General features: G+C 40.8%; 1 protein-coding gene across 1 annotated transcript in view; it reads left to right on the top strand.

Moving 5' to 3' along the window:
• Window positions 1-2,372, top strand: part of cntnap5a (contactin associated protein family member 5a) — a 126,344-nt gene extending 123,972 nt beyond the window's left edge. The window contains exon 24 of the mRNA XM_083997498.1: window positions 1,882-2,372. Within this exon, the coding sequence (XP_083853624.1) occupies window positions 1,882-2,120 (239 nt within the window). The 3' untranslated portion in view covers window positions 2,121-2,372. The remainder of the gene's footprint in view (window positions 1-1,881) is intronic.
• Window positions 2,373-24,181: the final 21,809 nt, after the last annotated feature.

Below are 24,181 nucleotides of genomic sequence, written 5' to 3'. Positions count from 1 at the left end.
CAACTTAAGAACACAACAAGAACAAGACAATCAAAGAGACAATAATAAAAACAAAACATGTAAAGAAGAGAGAAGTCACAGAATCACTCAATGTTAAAAGCCATTCTGAATAAAGAGGTTTTCAGATTGGTCTTAAAAAGCAACAGGTCATTGATGGCTCGTAAGTGCTTATGGGGCGGCCAGAGCGAAAGTCTTATCGCCCCATTGTTTACGGCAAATCATAAGGACTTCTAAAAGGAGTTGGGCCGACAAGCGCTCACAGAGCTCTGGGGTGTTGACGGACTTGACAGCTTTAAAAACACACGTTAAAAGCTTAAAAACAATCTGAACTGAACTGGAAGCCAGTGGAGAGAGTGGAGGACAGTTAAAAGGCGTGCGGCGGCGTTGTGAAGCAAGTGGAGGCGGGAGAGAGAGAGGATTGTTTGACACCAATGTACAGAGCGTTTCAGTCGTCCAATCTTGAGCTGGTAAAAGCATGGATTGCCATTTCCAGGTCCTGCCTGTTCGGGAAAGGCTTAACTTTGGTTAAACGTATTATAGCCGGAGTCAATCTGCTTATCAAAATTCAACGATCTGTCAAAGATTACCCCCAGATTCCTTATGGCAGGTTTAAAAAAAAGTTGTATTATACTCCTCAGAACATGTTAAATACCAAAAACTAAATTAATTGATGGATTAATTAAATCAAAACTGTTTTATTTCTATTTTTATTATTGAAAATATTAAATTTGACCTGGTGATGGCACCAGAGGAGACAAGATACCCATACAAAGTGTTATATGTCTATGACTAATTAACCACTGAACATTAACCACAAAACAAAACATTCACTGACATACTGTAGGACCCTATGAATTGAAATACAAGTAAATAAAATGCAATAGAAATACCATAAAGAGAAATCGCACGGAGAATAGATATTTGCACCAAAGGGAGTAACAGCAGTACAATATCAATCCTAGAGATACACGACAGTCTTATAATAACCCATATTCCTCCATTAGTCCTCCAAATAGAGAATAATACAGTTCCACCTTTTGTTCAAAAGTGTCCTTTTTATTTTTTTCATCCCATTTTCACAGCTTCTTTCATTCATTTTATTAATTAATCAATTTATCTTTCTATTCTTTTTTATTCACTCACGTCCAATTCCACTTTAAGCATCCATCCTCTGCTCCCTCTTCCCCTCTTTCATTCTTTCATCCTTTATCCCGGCTGTCCCTATTTCTTCCTTCTTACCTTCAGAATGAATGCTGTCATTAGTACTATTATGAGTTAGGTTATGTTTGCTATCACAACTGTTATCCCTACTACCCTTTATATCGTGTTTGTTATTGCGACCTATGTCAGCGTTGTGATTCTTTAATTTCTTTCCTTATCTTTGCACTATTACCATCACCACATTACACTGCACTCGAACTACACACGCACATCTTGTGTATCCATTGCTGTATGTCCGTTATGTTGTTTGTCTTGTGCTTCACAATAAAAAAAAAAGTTTTAGTTTGTGATTAAGACTGTAGACCACTTACAACAGAATTCAAAATAGGCTGGGGTAATAAATCAAAGGAAAAGTTTACCAAAAAAGAAATATTGCTCAACTCCCAAAAACAAAAACTACAATCATGACAGTCATGACATGTGCCTCAGCTCTTTTGATTTTGTTTCTAGTAGGGCTGTAGCTGATATCCGAGTACTCGAGTACTCGCTCGACTTGGGCGGCATCCGAGTGCCATTTCCCTACTTGGATTCCTTCAAAATTTAAGACTTTATAATGTCGTGAAAAGACTTTTACTTTTTTAAGACCTTAATTTATATTTATTTATATATATATTTTTAACCTTATAATTTGGCTGACCGTGCTCCCTGCTGTGTTTCCAGGTGTGGTGACGGCGGTGGTCTTCATCGCCGTGTGCGCTCTGGCCGTGATGAGCCGCCTCCTCTACCAGCAGCGTCAGGCCCAGGCGAACGGCAGCGGCGGCGGAGGAAGCGGCGGCAACGGCAACGGCAATGGCAGCAGCATCAAAGAGGAGCACAGACAGAGCATGTACACAGACTACAGGACAGAGCTGCACCTCCACAACTCAGTCAGGGACAACATGAAGGAGTACTACATCTGACTACGGCCGGCTCCCCGTGGCCCTCGGTCCATACATTTACCTCTGTGTGGTGAAGGATTAACATGTGGACGACTCGCTGCCGCCGCCACCGCAGCATCCGGAACAACAAAAAACATCTCCGTGCCCTGGACCGTCCCCCCGGGGACACTCGCAAAAAAAAAAAGTCCACTGACTCTCTTCTTAACGCTCAAGTACAAGCAAGTGGCTGAACCTTTAACAGCTGTTAGTGTATTTGATGTTGGTGAAACTGTGCGAATCGAGCCGCTGTGGTTTCTGTTGTCCCAAAAACACGTGTAAAGCAAAAAGATGAATGTTGCTGGCAAAAGATGGAGGACGGAGAGAGGGAGGGATGGAGGGATGGGAGGGGACGCTGAGAGAACGAGCGGAGCTGCCGTCCATCCTGAACGCGCACAACGTAATGAAAAAAATAAAAAATAAAGATTTCAAACCCTCAAATGCTGAATCTCTCCACGCCTCAGTGGGGACTCTTCTAAATTGTACTCGCAAGTCAGGAAATGTAGGCCAGGCCTGTAAGATATGCGCGCGTTTCGCTGCCGTCTTTGTTTTTGCAGTGGTGGTGAATGTTGTAGAAGAAGAGGAAGAGGAAGAAGAAGAAGGGGATGATGATGGAGGAAGAAAAAGAAGAAGATGAAGAAATGGGGACAATACTGCCTATACTGTATGAGTGCCTAATTTGCATAGAGTTTTTATTTTAACATTTTTGCAGTTATTCATGTGGTTTTGCAGAGGCAGTTGCATTTACATAGAGAAGAGGAGCTTATTGTCATTCAGTCGTGCAGCCCACACACACACACACCACACCACACGAAATAAAAAGGAAATGGGAATTTCCCAGTCATGCGTAACATCTGCCAGTTTGACCACCAGTAACGATTCTCACACACCGAGCTGTTTCCCACTGAGCTGCAGCGCCGGAGATGGAGACGGACACGGACCGACCTTCACAAGTCCATCAGCCCCCGACCCGTTGTTTCCTGGATGTAAACCAGGCAGCAGAGTGCAGCGCCGTGCACCGTCGTTTATTAGCCCACATGTGTTTAGTTCTAGGCAATATCTAGCAAATTACCTATGAAATCATGGAATTTTTTATATTGATTTCCTTGTGCTAATTCATTGTGTATTCTTTTTACCAGTACATAAAAATCTGTACCAAGAGAGTAGCAGCAGACATAAGAAATTAGCAAAGAGGATCCTAGTATTAAAAATAAAACTGTAATTTACACTGATATGTCCAATAAGAGGTGTGTGTGAACCAAACGGCCTTTGTGACTCTGTCGCCAAACTCTGCAGGCAGTTGTTCAGGGTTCGTACATCTGTAAAGCTGGAGAGAAAACCATCGGGTTGGGGTGCGGGGGAGGTTAAAATGTCCAAGTCACATCACAACCGACTCTGACTCCCATCGTTATATGTTGTTATTTCTTTTAACGCAATCGCCGGTGAAGGCTGAGTAGACAGGAAGAGGTAGGGAGGTGTTTTCATTTCCACAGTGTGCGGCTGGGATGTGTGTGCCGTTACCCAGCGTGTCACCACCAGACTCCAAAGGTGCGAAGGTTTCACGGCACCGTGGGGGTTTTTTAAGTCAATGAACTGACATCATTAGTTTCTATAGTCACTGTTTGGGGTGCGGTGGTGTTTTCTATGTATTTCAAGCAGAGGAACTGTTGATAGATGCTGGTTAAACAAGGAAGGAAGTCTAGAGCCACCTAGTGGTCCGGAGAGCACATTACACGACCAAAACTAAATTAATTTTATTGCTAAATGACAACAAAGATTTTTTTATATATATATATATATATATAATTCTCACTATTGAAAATATGAGATTTGACCTGTTGGTGGCGCCAGAGGAGCGGCGACACACCTCCATGTGGCTTAGCTCATCGCTACGCTAACAGTGTTAGCTCGTTATCCACCGGCTTCAGCTGCTCTCAGGTTATTAGCCGTCTTCGTCAACAGTGTAAGAGCTTAACGCGATAAATAAATACTGAGCCCCTCCCCCTTAAAAAGACGATAAATAAATAAAGGCTGTACTTCAAAATGAGAGGAGAGCGGACAGCTCATTATTCTGATTCCTCTGAATTGTCTTTGTAAAACTTTAAGGGAAAGAAATTGTGAAGATATTTGACTGTGATTCCATTTTTTTTTTTTTTTTTTTTTTTACTACCTTTTTAATTTTATTTATTGTTTTGTTTTGGACCAATGCGCTGATGAACGGACGGATGTGAGGACTGACAAACAATATCACCCTTCCTTCCTGGAGCCCCCGCCGCCGCCGCCAAGGTTAAAGATTACGTGACTGAAAGCGACAGGGGAAGCGGGCGGGTCGAGAGATAGGGTCTCGAGCTTCTGGACCTTATCTGTGCATGTCCTTGTAATCTAAGTACGTCTCAAGATGTGATAGTCTGCAGATCTCCAGTATCAGAGAATGAATACATTACCTCTCAGAGTGTTTAGGTTATATTGCAATGGGTAATATCACGTGGGTACTTCTTCTAAATGATTTGTATAGCTGCAGTTTTATTAAGGATCTATTGTATAGATGTATAATTTAATAATAAAAGTGAATATATTGTTAATCCTGCGTGTGAAAATGGCTTCACTTCAGCTACTTCAAACAAAGTATGGAATTTTTATGAAGATGTTTAAAAAAAAATGTTTCTTTTCAACCAGCAGTGACTCCAATCACACCTTTAAAGGGATAGTTCACCCAAAATTCAAATTTCACTCATTATCTACTCACCCTCATGTTGACTAAGAACTGTGAGAATTTTCAGAGTCCTCCGTCCCTTCTCTGAGTTACGGGGGGGTCCGCGCAGCAGTATTTGTCCATATAATGGTTGTCAATGGATACCAACTTTCTTCGTCCAAAAAGACACACCAAAAAACATCCAAATACCTCCATACTGCTCGTCTGTAATGTCCCTCTTGTATTGAAGCCCCGAAATGAGAAATTGTTCCGCCGGTCAGTGCAAATCACAGGAAGAGCAGTGAACTGAGACACTGGGAGCTTCCGCTACAAACAAGCTTAAAATATAGACTTATTTAATTTTTTTCTGAACAATTTCTCATGTTGGGGCTTCAATACAAGAGGGACATTACAGACGAGCAGTATGGAGGTATTTGGATGTTTTTTGGTGTGTCTTTTTGGACGAAGAAAGTTAGTAGAGTTGGACCCCCCCCCCCCCCCCCCGTAAATCAGAGAAGACACGGAGGATTTTGGGTGAACTATCCCTTTAACCTGAGGTTTGCAGGTATAGCGAAGCCAGTGAGGGATCACAACCCAGTGGCTGCACCAGAGCCTCATACTGTTTAGAGCTGAGATTAGATCACATACAACACTCGACTCCAATGCCTGATTGAACCCGAGTTTTGTTTTTGCGCCTCAGCAGTCTGGCTTCCCTGGCTCAAATACAGTATCCTTAATCACTTAAAGTCAACCAATCAATCATGTCCCACAATAATATTACCAGGCAGGCTTTGCACAGCTCAGCATATCTTGTTTAAATATTATTTTTTTAAGTCAGAATTCAGCATTCTTTATTTTTATAATTTGCATATTCTTCTTGTTTAATTATTATAGCCCTACTGCCATCCCTCTTACACACACAGCAGACAATACTTCAACTTCAACTCGAACACTTTATTAAAAACTAATAACCAAACTTCAACAACATAACATTGAATAATGAATTAAATAATCTCAACAGATAAAAACTATTCTGTTTTCTCCCTCCCTCCCTCCCTCTGCTGTCCGAGCCCGACTCAGCCCGCCCAATTAACTTAATTAGTCGGCCCAAACCCACCCGACCTGTCGTGCTTATTATAGTCGGGCTCAGGCTGAAATTGAGAACGCAACTGAAAATGAAACAGTAAGAAATACGGTTCGACATCAAAATGCCTCAGAGGCAGCTTGAAGACTGAACAGTAGGACGACCAGGTGTTTTGGCTTGGTGTTTTTGACCATTTCAATGGCCCGTTCACAAGCAGAACCCCTCTTCCTGGGTTATGAAGGATCCAACAGGGTCGACCCTTTGTGATCCAACGTATCCCCCCATTGGGCACCAATAATGAAAATAAACAAGACCAACAGATAAGCCAAGGATTGTACTTTTAAGTCAAAGTATTTGATTTCAGCTCAGGTCAACAGCTGATGGTACAACTGTTCAAACCGAGGGCCTAAAACCCTCAGGCTTGTGGGAAAAGTTACTTGCAAATTGCAACAGGAGCCATGTCTACCATTTCTAGTGACGCAAAACGAAAATCCTTCTTGTTTTTGGTTCGGCTTTGACGTCTAAGACGGCCATGAAGGGCCACACCTCAGCTGAATCCTATCTGACATAACTTCTTTTTAATTTTGTCCAAATACACCTGTGCTGGATGTAGTTTTGACAAGAGTCCCGTGACCATACCAACATCCACATGTCAACAATTTCAACATCACACATTGTGATTAACCAAGAAGGATGGGGAACAGAACATGCACTGACAAAGGATTGACCACCACCATTGACTATGAAGGCCAACAGAAGGTTTTCACAGTCAGTACGTTTACATGACACTTGAAAAAAACGAATTATTGCCTTAATCCGACTATAACTGGACAACAGAAGTGCATGTAAACACCTTAGTCCGGCTGAAATCGGCGTTGGAGAACTCTGATTAAGACACCCAGATAATGCGATTGGAATTCGATTTTCTCCGTCATGTATACACCTTAATCGGAGTATAACTGGACAATGCATGTGCGCATGCTCCACAACAGTAAGAGACTGCACCAAGTGGAGCAGAGAAGCCGCCCGAACCCGGCAAAATAAAGAAATGCATTGCACACAGCGTGACCAGTGTTTTATAAAAAAAAAGAGAGCGAGAGAGAGAGAGAGGAAAAAAGGAAGCTCGTATCCTATTCTCAGCGCGAATCCAGCCCAGACTGGTGCGTCTGGTCGGGACCTGCAGTTGAGAATTTATTATTAAGCTTATAAGTTGTTTATATTCAGGTGACAGAGAAGTCAACAGGACAGGCGGCGTATTAACCCGCTGAAACAACGGGTGACGGCGCATGAGGGGGCGGACCCGTCAGTTATTCAATTTTCTCAGTTGCATGTATATTGAGACAAGGACAGAAGTCCGACTTGACGCCAAAATCGAATTTTGAGCAAAGCTCGATTAAGCTAAGTGTCCACCTTCACCGCTGCATCGTAAAACTTAACTCCTGTCACCAATGTTCATTATTACTTTGTAGCCTACAGTTGTTCAAGTGAGCTGTAGCCCCGTATAAACTATTAAACGTGTGGCCCTGTAGCTGTTTGCTGCTACATTGTTTCTATTATTCTAAACTGTACCAGTGAATCTTGGTCGGGTGGTGAAGGATCGGCCTGTTGGAGCCTTCGCTGTCCAGGAAAGCTGTTGTCTCTTGGCCCCTCAGCAGCTCATGTCTCTTCTAACTCCTGATGGAGCTAATTCAAACAGACTGAGGTCAGTGCTGCAGAAGATTTTCTCTGCACTTGCTGAACTTAAACACACATACAGATGTAACCACTACATTTCTTCCTTGACCCCCATTGAAGGAACTAATGATTCCTGACTACAACATTTCGTGACCCCCAACAATGACATGCACTTCTCTTTTTTTTTTTGGTGTTCCCCAGCAGTCGTACAGTAAAAGCAGCCACAAGCTCCTTGTTTACCACATTCAGTACTTGAACCATTAGAGTCGGTAGCCGGCCGGTGGAAGGGCCCGCTGCCCTCTGAGTGCACACCAGGGACCGGCCAGTGATCTAATGACCTTTTAAAAGCAGCTCTCGAAAAACACAGCGCTGCTTCATCTTCTGCCAACACGGGAGCCAAACGAGCAGAGAGACTTTGAACATCCCACAGACTCAACCCTGAACAATCTGTAGCTTCAAAAAGTCGATGTTTTTTCATTTTCTTTTTCTTTTCTACTGCAGATCTATTCAGAAGAGTGTTTTATTAAAGAAAGAACTCTTTATATGTGAAGCATCTCTGCTGAACACCAAATAACAAACGCAAATAAACTGTCAGACGTTTCTGCCTTTAAAGGCCATGTTTTACTTTATTAAATGAATGTGCAGAATAGTCTTGCTGCCCGTTGTCCAAACAAATTTACTAGACATCTACACAGTTTGCGTAAAGGATACTATTTTAGTAGGAACGTGTGAATCACTGCAGCGTTGGCAGTTCCTCCTCGCCTCCCGTCTTTGAGGTCACACGCACAGGTTATATTTGGCCCGGCGTTCGCAAGACAATAAATCTTTATGCGCTCTCTCTCCGTCGTCGTGATGAAGCCGCAGTCGAGTCAGTAAATCGCTGCGTTTTGATTGACTGGGTAAAGCGAAGCGTTGCCCTCGTCACCGCCATCAGACTGTCATGTGTCTCGGGCCTGCACTGCAAAAATTTGTCCTTTTTCTTGTCAAAATGTCTCATTATAGTTAAAATAATCACTTGCCACTTAGAATAAGACTCATCACCTAAAAAATTAACTTGTTTTTAGACAGTTTTTACATCTTTCAAGCAGATTTTCACTTGAAATAAGTAGAATAATCTGCCAGTGAAAGCAAGTTTTTTGTGCTTGTAATAAGGAAGAAAAACTTGCTCCACTATCAGATTTTTCTACCTATTTCAAGTGAAAATCTGCTTGAAAGAAGTAAAAACTGTCTAAAAACAAGCTGCTTTTTATGTGACGTTTCTTATTTGAAGTATAATGAGATTTGTTTTGACTAGAAATGACATTTTGACTAGAAATAAGACAAATATTCTTTGTAAGATATTTGAGTTTTTGCAGTGTGGAGGAGCTTGGAAATGTGTTATTCTTACTGTACGAATCTCAGAGTTGACATCAGTTAATCCAATTTGCATGTTGGGTTACAGTAAACAAGCTCAACATGCCATTACCCAGAACCTCATGATGTGCACTGGACACGTCAATGTGATTCCAGGCAGCAGCAGCAGCAGAGTTGTTGCTAATAGCACACAGCTCTTATTATTATTATCATTATTATTATTTTTGAAGCAGGGCTGAGGGTTGTTACAAATATGCTCTCTGCTTTCTGTCTGATCCACCATTAGAGTCCAAGTGGGACATGAGGGACCGATAAACACTTTAATGGCCTTTAGAAATAGAAGGAGCGACTAAACCACTGGGAATTCAATTTTCTAAAATAAAATTGAGAGGGCGGTATTTTTTTACAAGTAGCTGCTGCTGCTGCTGCTGCTGCTGCTGCTGCTGCTGCTGCTGCTATGCAGACGGAGTGATCATCATCATTACTAGTGATCAATACAGGGCCTCTCCCTGATGGATGCTCCCCCGCCCCCGTCGTTGTTGAAGGATCATTGTTCCTGAGCTGCTGGAACAATCAAACCAGTCGTGGGTTTGTTCCGAGTCAGTGTGCTGCTGCTGCATTGTGTAACATCTGTCAAACGTGTTACATAAAACATAGTGGAGATATTACACATGCATCCCTGTTGTGTTGCTGTTGTTGTTATTAATTGTTCATTGCAGTTTGGGCAGAATTTTTATTAATATTTATTGATCCAAGGTCGAATCTCTTCGTTGGGTTGAGTCCATGTCGGGTCGTAACATCTGCAGCTCTGCACAAGGTTTTCAAATATACACAACACACACATCTATGTACCTGCAGTCCTGCACATCACACACACACACACACACATTCATATTGGCAGGCAGACACAGACAGAGACACAGCAGAGATGTTCAAAAGTTGCTATGGTGACAAAAAGTAAAGCCCGTCTCTTCTATAGGAGCTGGGTGTTAACAGACCGGTGTGAGGGAGTTGGTTTTCTTCATGTTCTGATTTTCATCTGCAGCTGTTGCAGGCGTGGAGGTGCAGCGCTGGCTCATCTCTCTGCTTCTCAGTTAACAGATGTGTAGGTAGATACAGACCAACCCTACAGACCGACGCTATAAGAAGCACAAAGGTGTCAGTGCTGCTTAACAACCAAGACCATAATAAACCATATACATAGCTACAAGTGCATAGGGTTTATAGCAGGGCTGTCAATCAATTCAAGTTGAGTAAATCATGATTAATCGCATTAGTATCGATTGTTAATTGTGATTCATTGCAAATTTATCACACATTTTCTATTTGTTCATAATCAACCATAAGGGATGTGCTACTGTAGCTCGTATGTCGAGCACAGAAGTTGTGTTATTGTTTGGAAGGAGGCGCCATAATAACTCATGAAATTATTTTAATTGGATGAAAGATAAATGATTATGATGTAAAATGTAACTTTTTGACAATATCAAGAGATAAATCAACAACAAACAGGATTATCAGAGATACAGGAATAAAGCTCAGCTGGGAAAGTACATTTTCCATTTCATGAGGCCTTTAATGACCTGCATGAAAATGAGAGTCTCTTCATTGTGTGATAATTCAGCGCCACACAATGATGGAGATAAGACTAATGGCTCCAGCAGAGTCTCCTCCAGCAGCAGCAAACATCAGCATCCTCAAGCCGCTGATCCGTAGGACAAATGGAAATAGAGGAGCAGTTAGTCGATAGTGTCAGAGCGCGGGGGGAAAAAGACGTAAGACCACTAAGATCTAATGTTATTTCTTTTTAATGTAACTTTGGATGCTTCGAATCGGCAGTTCAGCTCTTACTGGGAGTTGCAGCTAATTGTTTGGCTCCCCGGCTCAAAGCTTCACAGCTTCAGTGTCTTTTGGTTCATCACTGGCTCTCATGGAGTCATTTTGTCCACAGCAGGCGGCTCTGTCAAGAGAAATAGCTGCAAAAAGCCACCGTCCACTTCCTAAACAGCAGAGACACAGCAGCTGTTGAACACAGCATTTAGCAGCTAAACACACAGATGTGAGACCAAAACACATGAGCTCTGAATTTGTATTTTCTTTATGTGCATTGAAAGTAAAGCTAGGTCGCCGCTAGACTAAATAAATACACCAGGTAGCTACATTGCGTTAGCAGCTGACTTTAAACCAACATTTCCATACGCCACCTGTCCACCAGGTGTCTCTTTCTTTCCATTGAGATTTTCCAAGTTCCCAGTCGACTCCAACATCAGAAACTCGGAGGAACTTAAGAAACCTCGAGTTCACAATCCAAGATGGCCGCTCCGAGCATCGACAGTGAGTAAAAATGGAACATTAAACTGTTTATTAGCCACTTAGTTTTGTTTTTGTGTCATTAAATCAGTCATACAGACACTATAGTGCAACTTCTACCTGTAGACATGTTGTTGTTGCTTTCACTATAGGCTACTGTATCGGCTGGTGTTAGCTAACGATGCTAATAGCTAACAAAATGGCTGCTTTTTTGTCTTGTTACCAACTCACGACTCGTATGTGATATTGTCATTCCCAGCTCCAACTTTCGACACATGAAATGCAACATCAGCTTCACCTGTTGACATGTTACCCATCAGCCACTGCAACTTCCCCACCTGCCTACAGGTGATGTCGACTTTCTTGTTTCGTCCCCGGTTCTTGCGTCTTAGAAAGGAGAGAAGAGAAGGAGAATTCATGTAGTGTTTGTAAAACGCAACTGACTGCATTTAAATCAACTTTATTTACAACACATTGCAGATAAACTACGACAAATTGAATCCTCTTTGTCTGTTGTCAGTGCAAACTGTAAGTAAATACAGAGTCTCTCTAGAAACAGCGAGTTTGACCTGTTTTATACTAAGAAGAGGAAATTTATTTCTTTTCCATCACGTCAGCTGCTGTTTTTGTTTAGATTTTCATCATGGGTGTGTCACTTTAAACACTGTTCCTGCAAGGAATTGTGGGACAGCATAATGAAACAAGAGGCCCCATGACGAGTCAGTTTCCTGGGTTTTACCACGACCTCATAGTATAGTAGGAGACGAGTCTATTGACTCCAATGGTGGGAGAAGTGAACGTGAGCACAGATTATAGTCGATTCTTATGCCACATTGTCACTGAAGTAAATATTGGACCCTTTTTCTTACAAGCCGCATCTCACCTGAACATTCTGAGACGAAAATTGGCAAATTGTATACAGACAAATCAGAAGAAGATTACCTTGATACAAATAAGCCTGTCTCTGTCTCCACAATACACTCTCGCCCGATTTGGCACAGATCTCCTAGGCAACTTATTTTCGTATTGCTAAATATGACTGTTAGCTGTGTACATATTTTATGTCATCATACGGAAATATAAATAGCTTACTTTCCTCTACTGACAAACTTTTATAAATCCATACACATGTTCCCAACACGAGATGGGGGTACGGATGACCACGCCCACTTAGGAGATGGGATGTAGCCTACCATTTCATATCATTGTCGTAGTTTGTAATGTGCCATCTTGTCATAGTAGAGTATCTTTGCTTCTGTAAAAGAAGCACCGGTGTAAGACGAAGCTCAAGGCTGCGGCTCAAACACTTCAGGGTCAGTTCACTCTGATTCAAACCTTCCTGCACTAAAAAAAGGCCACAACCTCTTGTTCTAGTAAAGTGTCCTACATGTCTGTCCGGTTCAGTCTGGTCACTGTAGGTGAGCAGGCGGTCGGTTTACGTCAACAGAGCCTGATACTGATACCGATATTGATATTGATACGTGTTAATCATGGACACTGGAGCCGTGCAACACGAACACGAGAGTTTATGGAGGTTACTGGGCGTAATTACACACACCAATCATGCTAAATTGGGCAGGAAATACAGAGCAACCAGACCCGAGTGGTGATGAGTGAATCTCGTGTCAGTTTGATTTAATGAAATAATAATGTAATAAAGCGATGACTCCATGTTGGTAACAGCCTCACAGCTGCTGCTCATTTTAAATGCCCCCAGATGGAGTCACATGTGTCCCATTCACCAACTGTTGCCCTCCATGTGGCTGGATCTCTCTCTCTCTGCTTTGTCCCAACACACACACACACACACACACTTGCGTAACAAAACAGAGAGAGAGGAGATGAAGTGCTTTGGATCAACTCCACTGCCTATTGATTAGATTCAGTACTTTCTGTTTTGACATCAGGGCCACCTACACAAACTCCTCACAGCACACTCACTGTTTTTTTTTCTTCTTTTTTTTTTTTAAGTATTAAGAAAAGTTGGAGACAGTTTCTCTGCGGCAAAAACTCCTGCGCTAATGAGCCGCGGTGCACGGGATCCTCTTTTAACTTCCTGTACCAGAGCTATTTGACTGAAATTGAAAACTAAATTATTAGAGGACGGCGTGTAAATTGTATTACTGACTGCTGCGCTGCTGTATTTTTCACAGCATGCACGTCTCCATCAAATAAGACATATAATGAAGCAACGCTCAGTGTGTGTGTGTGTGTGTGTGTGTGTGTGTGTGTGTCAGACGGTGGTGGTGGTGGTGGTGGAGGTTTGTGACTCACAGAGGCAGTATCTCACAGATTGCTGCTGCTCAACAGTTATTTCAGGTACTCATTGTATGTCTAATGACAGCCTGCAGATACGGAGCCAGCGAGGGCGAAGAAGAGGACGACTTCTCAAATTAATTACAGCACATTAAAAGTAGGCAACACAACACAAGCCCAGCGTGGTTACAATAATTCAAGCTTATTCTAAAAAAGCTGGTTGAACAACATCAAAACCCCTGGACAGAGAGAGGAGAGGAGAGGAGAGAAGAGAAGAGACGGGGCAGGTACAGTAGGTAGGAGAAACGACAGGAGCATCTTTCAGCTTCTCGGTGGAAGAGTGACAAAAGAAAAAGCTTAATACAGAGGAGCAGGTGGAACCGAGTGTGGTGAAGTGACAGGGAGGGACTCTTCAGCTAATGAAATGCTTCCTGCAGAGGCGACGCCATCAGGGCAAGAAATTCAGAGATGCTGCGAGGCCACCATGAGCCTCGACGACGACGACGCTGACGCTGACGACGACTCCCACACTCAGCTGCCTGTGGGCAGATCCATGGAGCTGTCAATCCCAATACAATTTACTGCTACTTCCACTGTTGCTGTTGTTTTATTTTTTTCTCTCTCTCTCTCTCTCCCCCCTCAGCTCACAGTGATGCAGAATTATGCAGCGGCTGCTTCTGCTCAGAGTTATTTACTGAGAATAATATCAAGCTGCAAGAATATGATGATATTCAGTTATTCTGAAGTATATGAGAGTCATCTGCCCTCATTATGTGTGTAGGTGCAGAGCTGTGCAGTTATGAGTTAAACACACTTCACTTTAAGGTTGAAAACAGAAGCTGTTCTTTCATAGTTTTTTTCTACCCAAAGCGTTTCTTAAACAGGTTGGAAAACAAACCAACACAAAAAAAAAACGAGGAGTTGGACCTAAGGTGCTGTAAACAGGAGCTGGGACAGAAACAAGGGAAGTGGAGTCCCACAATCTGTCAGAGTCTATAGTTTCATTGCCAAGTATCACCAGTAAACGTCCCAGAGGCAAAAGCAACACAGTAATTAAACCAGTAAACACCCACACACGGGACATGAGAGGTAAATGTAGAAGTTATTCCTACGGTGAAGTGAACAAGAGCTGCACATTATAGTCTCAGCGAATATAAAGGACGTTGGCGCTGTAGCCGATGTGTTAACCGTTGGCAGAAGAAAATGTCGATCTTTTTGCTTTTTAATAACAATCACAAAAGCAGCTGTGATGGAGAAGAAGCACCTACAGATAACGCTCCAACAAGGGCATTTAGAGAGCAGATAAAAGATGCCTGCCAATATTTGCTTGGCACAGCTCTTCTGACAAAAGGCTGACGGTAATAATGTCAATTAAGCCCCATTTGTGACGGGATTAACATTACAGTGGGAGGCGGGGAGAGTGATATATTCACTGGGCTCCTCTGTAATTTAACTCGTGGCTCTGGATGGGATTTTAACCATCTGAAAATTACAGTCTGTGCGCTCTTAATAGGCGTGGACGTTCAGCGGGACAATAAGTCCTGACAAAGAGGAAGCCAAGATACAGCAGGAGGTGAAACAAAGTACAAAGTAAAGTCAAATGAAATAAATATTCATGTATATCAGTCAGCGGGAAGGACGCTTCAGCTCTAATGTCCATTTCCTCTGTGATTGTATGTGTACATCGCAAACAGAATATGCTAATAACTAATTCTGCATCCTTTTAGTGCCGCCATAATGCAAACATAATGTAAACAAATATGAAATGTAATCTAAGACATGTATGGTCCAATATCAAGGAAAATGTCACATTATTATCACATACATCCTCTGTGTGGATATACTGTATAAAGATTTAAGTTGATAGACCCATCATAAAACTTATGTGTACAAGTGTGAAGGAAAAAAAATCCACATAATGAATTCTGATATGGCATCATATGTTGAAATCAGGTGTCAGGTGTTAAATTTGAACTACATTGCTTATACATGTTTTTGTCATCAATTTTAAACATACTGTAGGCTATGTTTTATTTACATTAACACATGTTGGATATACATACATACGTGTTATATTTATAAACATATAGGCTAAATGAAATATATATATGTGTCATGTGTATAAACATGAAATAAATATAATATAAACTATGGATTATACATAGTATATATGCGATACATACATAAACATACAGTCTACACACAGATGATACAGTACTACATAAAATTGCTAAATTTCTAATAGGTTGCATGTGTAATTATGACATAAATATGATACTTTTTATGTACATATAATTTCACATATGGCAATCCAATGAATGTGCATATATTACATTTGTGTATGTGTGGGCTTAGGCAAGAGTCCTCCAGTATCAACCTTCAGCCTGTATGAATAGATGTTATTTTCCCTTCCTCGTCTTCTTCTTCTGCTCTATACTGTATGTGATGATGAAAAGCATTTCTTAAATACTTAACTTTGTTGCAGACATGAAGTGAAGAAAGAGCAGGATGACGGGCGGCTGAGGCTCGGTGCAGAAGAAACTCTAGAGATCCACACAAGGACCTCTCACCGGCTGGAATATGAATTACAGGAGGAGCAGCGAGTTCACATGAAAACTATAATTGCGGCTGTAATTGTTATTGGGGTGGGAGTGAAAAATTACCCTCATACATTCGATGGGATTAAAAATCAGTGACCAGCACAGATAATGGTAAAAATCAACCGACCTCCGCGGGAGAAATTAAACCTCAGTCGGCCGCGTGAGGCTTTTAACTGCTGGAGCTGTGAGACACCGGCAGGTTGTTACTAACAACGGACCAGCCGACTGAAACCAACTGTGGGTGACAGCATAGTACTCCCCGCCTGACAACCTACACACTGTGGCCTATTTATTTATTTAATTATATATTTATCTATTTGTTTGGAGCAGTTATTATCTTTGTCCTTAGGATGACTTCAGGACTCGGGTATAGTTACAATAAAGGTGGGATGAACTTTATATTATCTTCCCTCAGCCTGTCTGAGCTCAATCAATACATTTTGATTTGATTCAATATGATTAGATTTCTTCTTTTATAAGACACGCACCGATCTTACCCTAAAGTATTTTTCAGACCTCACCTTGGCATCATTTCTTGTAGCCTCCGTGAACAAATCAAACAGTTATTGTTTCCTTTAATATAACGTGGTTTAAGAGTAAAACAGCAAATTGAAATGTCAACTGGATCCTCAGCCTCACCCATCCACATCTGGGCAGAATCCAGTTGTTATCTTCTACTGTTGCCTAACAACAGATGTGCCATAATTGTTACAGATGTGGAAGCAATAGTTCCTGTTGTTGGTTCTTTTTATTTATAAAGTTTTAATAGGACAAGATGCCTCGGTACTACTGTAAATTTGGTTATACAGGAAGTAAGTAAGTATAATTACTTAATGCTCCGTGTTTCTCTGACATTGAATTTGGAAAATTTGCTTTTAGTTTCTCTTGTGCATCAACCTGGAACATTTTATAGCATACACTCAAACTCAAGCTAATTGGTACTTTGGGCCATTACTAGCATCATTGTGTGTTATTTTTGTTTGTTTTTAGGGTTTTTTCTTGACTGACACTCAGATAAAAGTTAAATAACATTTCCCTTTTTCTTAGGCCTACATGCATGGGTGTAACAGTCATGCTAGAATAATATGCTACAGTACATCATCTATATACATTTTATATAAATATAGTCTGTAGCAGATGCTTCAACGATGTAAACAGATCCACTTTAATGATCACAGGACAGAAAGTGAAAGTCTTCGCACTAATTCATCACTGCTGATTGTGTTAATGAGACGTCAGCCTGATATCTGCAGACAGCTGTTTGTTAGCATTAACTTGGGACAGTCTGAGTAGAAAGTAAAACCCACACACACTCCACTTCCACAGCTTCACAAAAGCACAACAGTCAGTGAACACATCTCTTCAACAAACACAGCCCGAGAGCTCACGTCGGTCTGAAAAATCCTTTGTTTTGTTTTTTTCCCCAGCTGATCCCCTTTTTGTAGATGCAATGTTGAAATTCAAAATGAAATAGTCCATCAGCTCAACATCGTATATCTGCAAACAGTGTTAAATGTTGTCGGCTCTCTGACCTGCTGCTTCGATCTCTCACTGCCACATCAACCCTCCCATCAAATCCCTCATCATCATGACAGAAATTACAAGTACAGAGTGGACAGCTTTTCCTAAGTAGCATATTCTCAAGGCCAAATACTAATGGATTTTGGTATGCATCATTTTGTGTGTGTGTGTGTGTGTAAGAGAGAGAGTGTGTGTGTGTGCGTGCGCGTGTGAGTCTGCATGTCTCCTCTTGTTTGCCAAGGAGAATAAAAAATCCAATTAACCAACAGCTTGCTCTCAAGTGGAAGTGAGAAATTGAGAAACTTAGACAAAAGCACAGGCACAGAACAGACTGGAATAACAATACAGATGATTGTAGGAGATACAACACATTTCTATAACACTGTTTACCCTGAGTGAACTAAAAAAAATAACCTAATGTGCTCTCAAAATGGCTAAATTTACATGTGCATAATAATAACAATATAGCCAGTAAAGCTGAACTAATTAATATTTTTATCTGAACAATAGAAAAATGACTCTATTGAAGCATATCATCTTTCAGCTTGTTGTTGTGGTGTTCACTGTTTGATTCTCTCACACCAACCTGCCTTCAAAGTCAAAACTGTAGGCCCACCAAAAAAATAAAACAATGTTAGCTTGTGAACATAGTGTAGCATTTAGCAGCTAAATTATATCCTTTAATTGACGACAAAAAAAAGTATTTTGCAGCATATTATCTTGTTGTTTCCACTGTTTGGTTCAAAGTTAGCAATTAGCTTGTGAGCATGGCATTTAGCATTTATTCTAGTGTCAGAAAATTCCCTTGTTAGCTAGTGAAGCTATTCACTATTCACAGCTATTTCACTTCTCATGAACCATTTTTCCAGATCAAGTCAAAACTGTTTGGTGCCAGATATTCCTCTTGTTATGAAAACCAAAAACCATATTGAAGAATATTGTGTTTGCTGGTTGATTCACTCCCACTTTTCATCCATTTGTTTTCCAGAGTTGAAACTGTACACAGTTAGAAACTACTGTAGCTTGTGAGCACAGAGTGGTATTTAGCATCTAAAATGGCAGGTATTTCCCTTAATCAGTGGCAGGTGAAGACCAACAAATGACTGTATTATCTTCCAGTTTGTTGTTGTTTTTCACTCTTTGACTCACTCTCACTTAATCAAAAATGTTTTTAGAGTCAAAATTGTTCCTAATCAGCAGCTAGACATGAAAATTAGCAATTACAGCCATTTATTTCCCTTGGTAGTTGATGGAGACCAAAAGTGACTAAATTAAAGAATGATATCTTAAAGCTTGTTGATTTATTTTCTCGTAGCCTGTTTCCAGAATCAAAACAAAATGGATATAAGGAAGTTTATTGTCATGTCTAAGTTTGGAACTATTATAGGCTACAAACCAGGGGTAGGCTACACCTGACCCTAGCAACTGATGTTCTCCAGGGGTCATAAGACCCTAACGACTGTCGTTCACATGAGATATCAATTGATATAGCCTTGGATAAGAGGCAAAACGTCTTCCTAGTCAAATACAAGTCCAGTTACCTGCGATTCAATTTGAGAGAGAGAGAGAACAATGAATGAGAATATTCATAGACACGCTACTGTACAAACCCAGGCAAAAAAACTAGATAAAACAACAGCGTACCAGCTAAGACGACAATAAAACAAACAAAATGTAACCCTGTAGCCCTAACATAACTAGGCCTACATGTTATGTTTCTGCTTGTTGTACTGATTTGTTCATTCTCATTTCTCCACAACAATAGATTAACCAAACTCAGTGAATAGCTAGTTTCCATTTAGTATCTGAAGTAGCCTACCAGATATTTCCCTTGGTAGCCTCAGCAGACCAAAAAAACCTATTGAGCGAACTTTCATTAGGTGGCCAGTACTCCAATTAAAGATTCATGTTGATCTATCTGAATGTTAACATATTAAAACTAAAACAGCTAAGTGGAATTTAGCCATCATTAATTTTGATCACCAATGCTCATGGTTTCCTGCTGTATAAATGTCAAAATGTCCACTGGGCCAATTTTTTGCATTGGCAGTCGGTCTAAGGCAAGCAATGCAAAAATCAATGACAATCTAAATGCAAATAGTATGAGTGAGTCCAACCAGTTTAGCTTTAGTAAATACATGTGTAGCCCACATATGTGTCTGAACATGTGTGAAGAATAAGGACTATTCATTTCTTTAGATGATTATAATTAACTGTAAAGCCTAACATCATTCATTTGCTGTTGTAGCCGAGCTATTTTTTATTCGCTGCTCTTTTCAGTTTCTTGTTTACATTTTTCTTTTTATAACCGTGGCTTCCTGGGAGTTTCCACTTTCTGGTCGAGCACATTGTTCTCCGCACACATGATTACCCACATAAATATCCAGAGCTAAACAAAAGCCTGGATGAGATCGATGCAGCTGCACAGGTATAAGTCAATATACATAACAACTCTAACATCTGCGTGTTTCCTCATGTTTCCCCCATGTTGACTGAACTGAAACTTTAACTGGACCTTGCAACCGTTCTGTATTGACTGTAAATGACATCAACAGGACAAATACATCAGTCAATATTGATTGACTGCAGCAAAAAATAACACAAGCACCAGAAGAACAGGCATCAAGAGAACACAATAAAGTGAATCCCAGTTGAGTTCTTGGGAGATGCTGCCTCTTTGATGGTGTCTCAATAATATTTTTTAGTCCGTTAATGACTTCATTTATTTCCGGCATGCACAAGATACTCATAGTGTTTGATTGGACGGGTGAAAGCATGGACTATTATTTACACTGAGTCTGAATCGTCATCCAATGAGAAGTAGAAACATTGGCATCCTGCAAAGGAAGCTGTGTGTGCACCGCAGAACCTTCAAGCTATTTTATTTCAATTTCTATTTAAGATCAGAATCAGTTTGTTTGGGGTTAGTCAGTGATTAAAGAATGCAGTCATGTAATAGTTGTTACACGTTTCCCTCTCATTTTCACTGCCAGGTAAAACTTTTGAAAATTGCTTTATTAACTTCCCAGGCTCGGCTGTGTTCGTTGCAAACATTAATTAGCATCCAGCCATGCTTAGCAGGCAGCTCCATCTCAGATCTTTGCTGGAGATGTGTAGGTAGAGCTGTTTACCCCCGTTTCTATGAAAAGCCACAATACATCCACAAGAAAGACAAATTTGCTTTTCACAACAAGGTTGCTGGCTTGTGATAAGAAAATAATTATTCTGTGATCAACATAACAAGCTGTTAAGTTGTTTTTTCCCCGTGATCATGAAATGGCTGTTTTATATTGACTCGGAATAACATCTGACTGTTTTCATGAGATGGTGACAGAATCAAATTGTGCCCTCGGTGGATTAAATATTCAAAATGAAATGTTTTTGAAGTTTCATCAGAGGCAGGTTTGTATCTGTCACACACACACACACACACACACACACACACGTAAAACAGGTGAATTAGAAATGCCGGTGTTTGAATTGCCACAGATTAAAAACGTTAACGCTGGCTTATCAACAAACAAGCGTGATATTAAATACATAGAGGCGCACATGAGACAATATAATCATTTGGTTTATTGTGCGAGCTGGGAGAGAATATCAGAGCCGATCCCTGAAGCGAAGGTCTAGTTCACGTCAGCCTTGTTTAGTCCGGATGAACCCGGGAGCGTTGAAACCCCTTCGGTGCCGTTTGTTGGGGCTGGTGTGAACCTCATTTGCACCGACCACAGGAAGCAAACCATTTAACCCTCCTGTTGTCCTTCTGTTCCCTTCCTCCATCCTTCCTTCTTTCCTTCATTCCTTCCTATACTTTCCACAGTCCTTTTTTCCTTCCTTTCTTCCCAGCTCCTTCCTTCCTTACTTCTTCTTCCTTCCTGCTTTGATCCAACTGACCTGATCTGTTCTGTTCTCTATCCCTCCATCTTTCCTTCCCTTTTCCCTTCCTTCTTTCCTCCCTTCTTCATTCCTTCTTCTTCCTTCTTTGAACAAATCTATTCCCTCCCTCCTCTTTCCTTCCTTTTTGCCTTCCTTCTTTCCACAATCCATTTTCCCTCTCTGCCTTCCTTCCTTCCGTCCCTTCGTCCTTCCTTCCTGACCCAATCTGTACCCTCCCTCCTTCTGTCTTTCCTTCCTTTTTCCCTTCCTACTTTCCTCCCATATTTCCCTTTGTCCTTCCTTCCTTCCTTCCTTCCTTCCTTCCTTCCTTCCTTCCTTCCTTCCTTCCTTCCTTCCTTGACCCAGGAGGACAACAGGAGGGTTAACACATCATTCCATTCACTTGTTTGTGATCAGTTCAGTTTCAGTTTAATTTATTTGACAAGGGACAATGTACATTAATAAACATTTGAAAAAAAAACAAATATAAATGCACCCGAGTTAAAAAGCTAGTTTTCATCGCAAGTCCCTCTGCCTGATGATAAAGGGCAACCTTACTAAAAAAGAGCAACAATGAGGTAAAATACCAAAGACATATTCGGTACACATTAATAAATATACATTTGTAAGACAATAACACACATTTGCGATGGCACCAAAATACCAAAGACACATTCAGTTCACATTAATAAATATACATTTGTAAGGCCATAACACACGTTTGCGATGGCACAAGGTAGTTAGTGCTCATAATATAATCAGTTCTTGGATTGTGAACTTATTATTGTCCACTGACCTCACTTGTCCCATATCAAAAAAAAAGAAAGTGGTATTATAGGCTCTTATTATTGCCTGTCGTCTTCTGTGATATGACATAACTGTCTGAATGTAGAGCATCTTTTGCAAAATATATGTGTTATTACATTATTTAATACTTGCAAATCTTACCAGTCATTCTGGATATGCAGTCCAGATCAGCACCAACATAGAAATAACCAGACAATGCTCCATGATGTACAGTAGAAATTGGCAGGAATTTGTTGTCTACCCACCTCAACTGTATATGACCAATAACCGGACGACATTTGTGGCCACATGAAAAGAAAACAGACATTTAAGTGTGAATCTGCCCTTAGTGCTTCCCTGTTTTGTTTTATTTCTATTGCAAACCAAATTTCCTATTCCAGATCTTCAGCTAGTAGCGTCACGTCTGCTCCTCCCACCCCCAACCCTCCCTCCCTCTCTCCTGAAAGCTGTTGCTTGCTATGCCTGTTATTTGAGTTCAAACCTGGATTAAATTGCAATTGTTGGTAAATTCAAGACCAACTTTGTTCTTTTCAGATGAGATCTGCACCTAAAACTCTTCCCTTGTGTAGCTTAAATGATGAAGCACGTCCTTGTGCTGTCTAATTCCCAAACTTGACTTCTTAGTCTTTGTGAAAGGGCAGGAGGTCCAGCAATATAATTCCAGCACTCACAGGGGAAGATTAACAACCCCTCAGAGGGCTTGGCTGTAGCTTGTCAATCAGGGAACTCACTGCTTTGTTCTTTGAGCTGATGCAAAGGGCACCTACTCGTGTCCATCACTTCGCAACTCCTTCAGAATATCCTTGCCAAAGTGCCCAAAGAGAAAGAATTGAGACAGAAGAGAGAAGAGAAGAAAAAAAAAACAATTTTAAGATGAAAGAATGGGATAGTTGACATTCATCTCACGATCTTATTGCTCCTCAAGTATGAGAAGCAACGCTTTTATATGGGAAAGCAAGGCTAAGATAAGGAAATGGCTTGGAAATTACATTTGCTATACAACCATTTGTATCAGTCACCAGATAACGAAGGAAAATTCTATTCACATTATCATCCTCTGCAGACTTATCACGAACCAACCGCAAATTTATCCTGCAAGCCTATTTCACACACATTAATTAGCAGAAGACTCCAAGACATGAAGCGCGTGAATATAGGGACCATTTGTCAGATCCATGCCACGCAACTAATGCAATAAATATTCCTTCTTTCACTTCCACTCTTTACTCTTTCTGGAAAAATCATGAGGAAAAATCAAAGCAGACAAAAGGAGGGAGGAAATGTTCACTTGAGCCACGCTCACAGTTGACATATTGATGTTATCTGTTTGAAAGTGTCACAATGCACTGACTGAAGCAGCTCAGGGACAGACAGCTCCCAAGACTGGAGGACACTCAATTACAGTTTGAAACTGGCACACATTTGGTATTTCACAATGGGATCGCTGAGCTACAGTTAGCCGTTAGTCTTTTCTTCGTTTACTGTGCAGCTTGTGCACGCCACATGTCCACTTCTACAGAGCCAGCAAGACGTCAACATACAGACAGGAAACTGTTGTAACACTTAGTAATTTGTTTTTAGCAATGAATTGGCAACAGATGCCTTCAGGAGAAAACACTAATTTGGGGAAAACAGACTCTTTAAACCCTTAAAACTCTCAGAATTTATAAACATTTATTGAATTTACATGCATGAAATAAGAAGCACAAAAAAATAAATGTACATTAAATGAAACCTATAACAAGTTAGACCAATTTCATATATTGAAAAATAGGTATAGCCCAAATTAATGTATGTTTTGTTAATATTAAAAACTAGACATGGATGTTAGAAATGAAGGAGTTAAGGCTTAGGTTATAAGGCATCAAGAATT

Source organism: Trachurus trachurus (assembly GCF_905171665.1).
Source record: "Trachurus trachurus genome assembly, chromosome: 21".
Lineage (NCBI taxonomy): Eukaryota > Metazoa > Chordata > Actinopteri > Carangiformes > Carangidae > Trachurus > Trachurus trachurus.
Note: the sequence above shows the minus strand (reverse complement) of the source record. Positions and strands in the feature narration are given on the sequence as shown.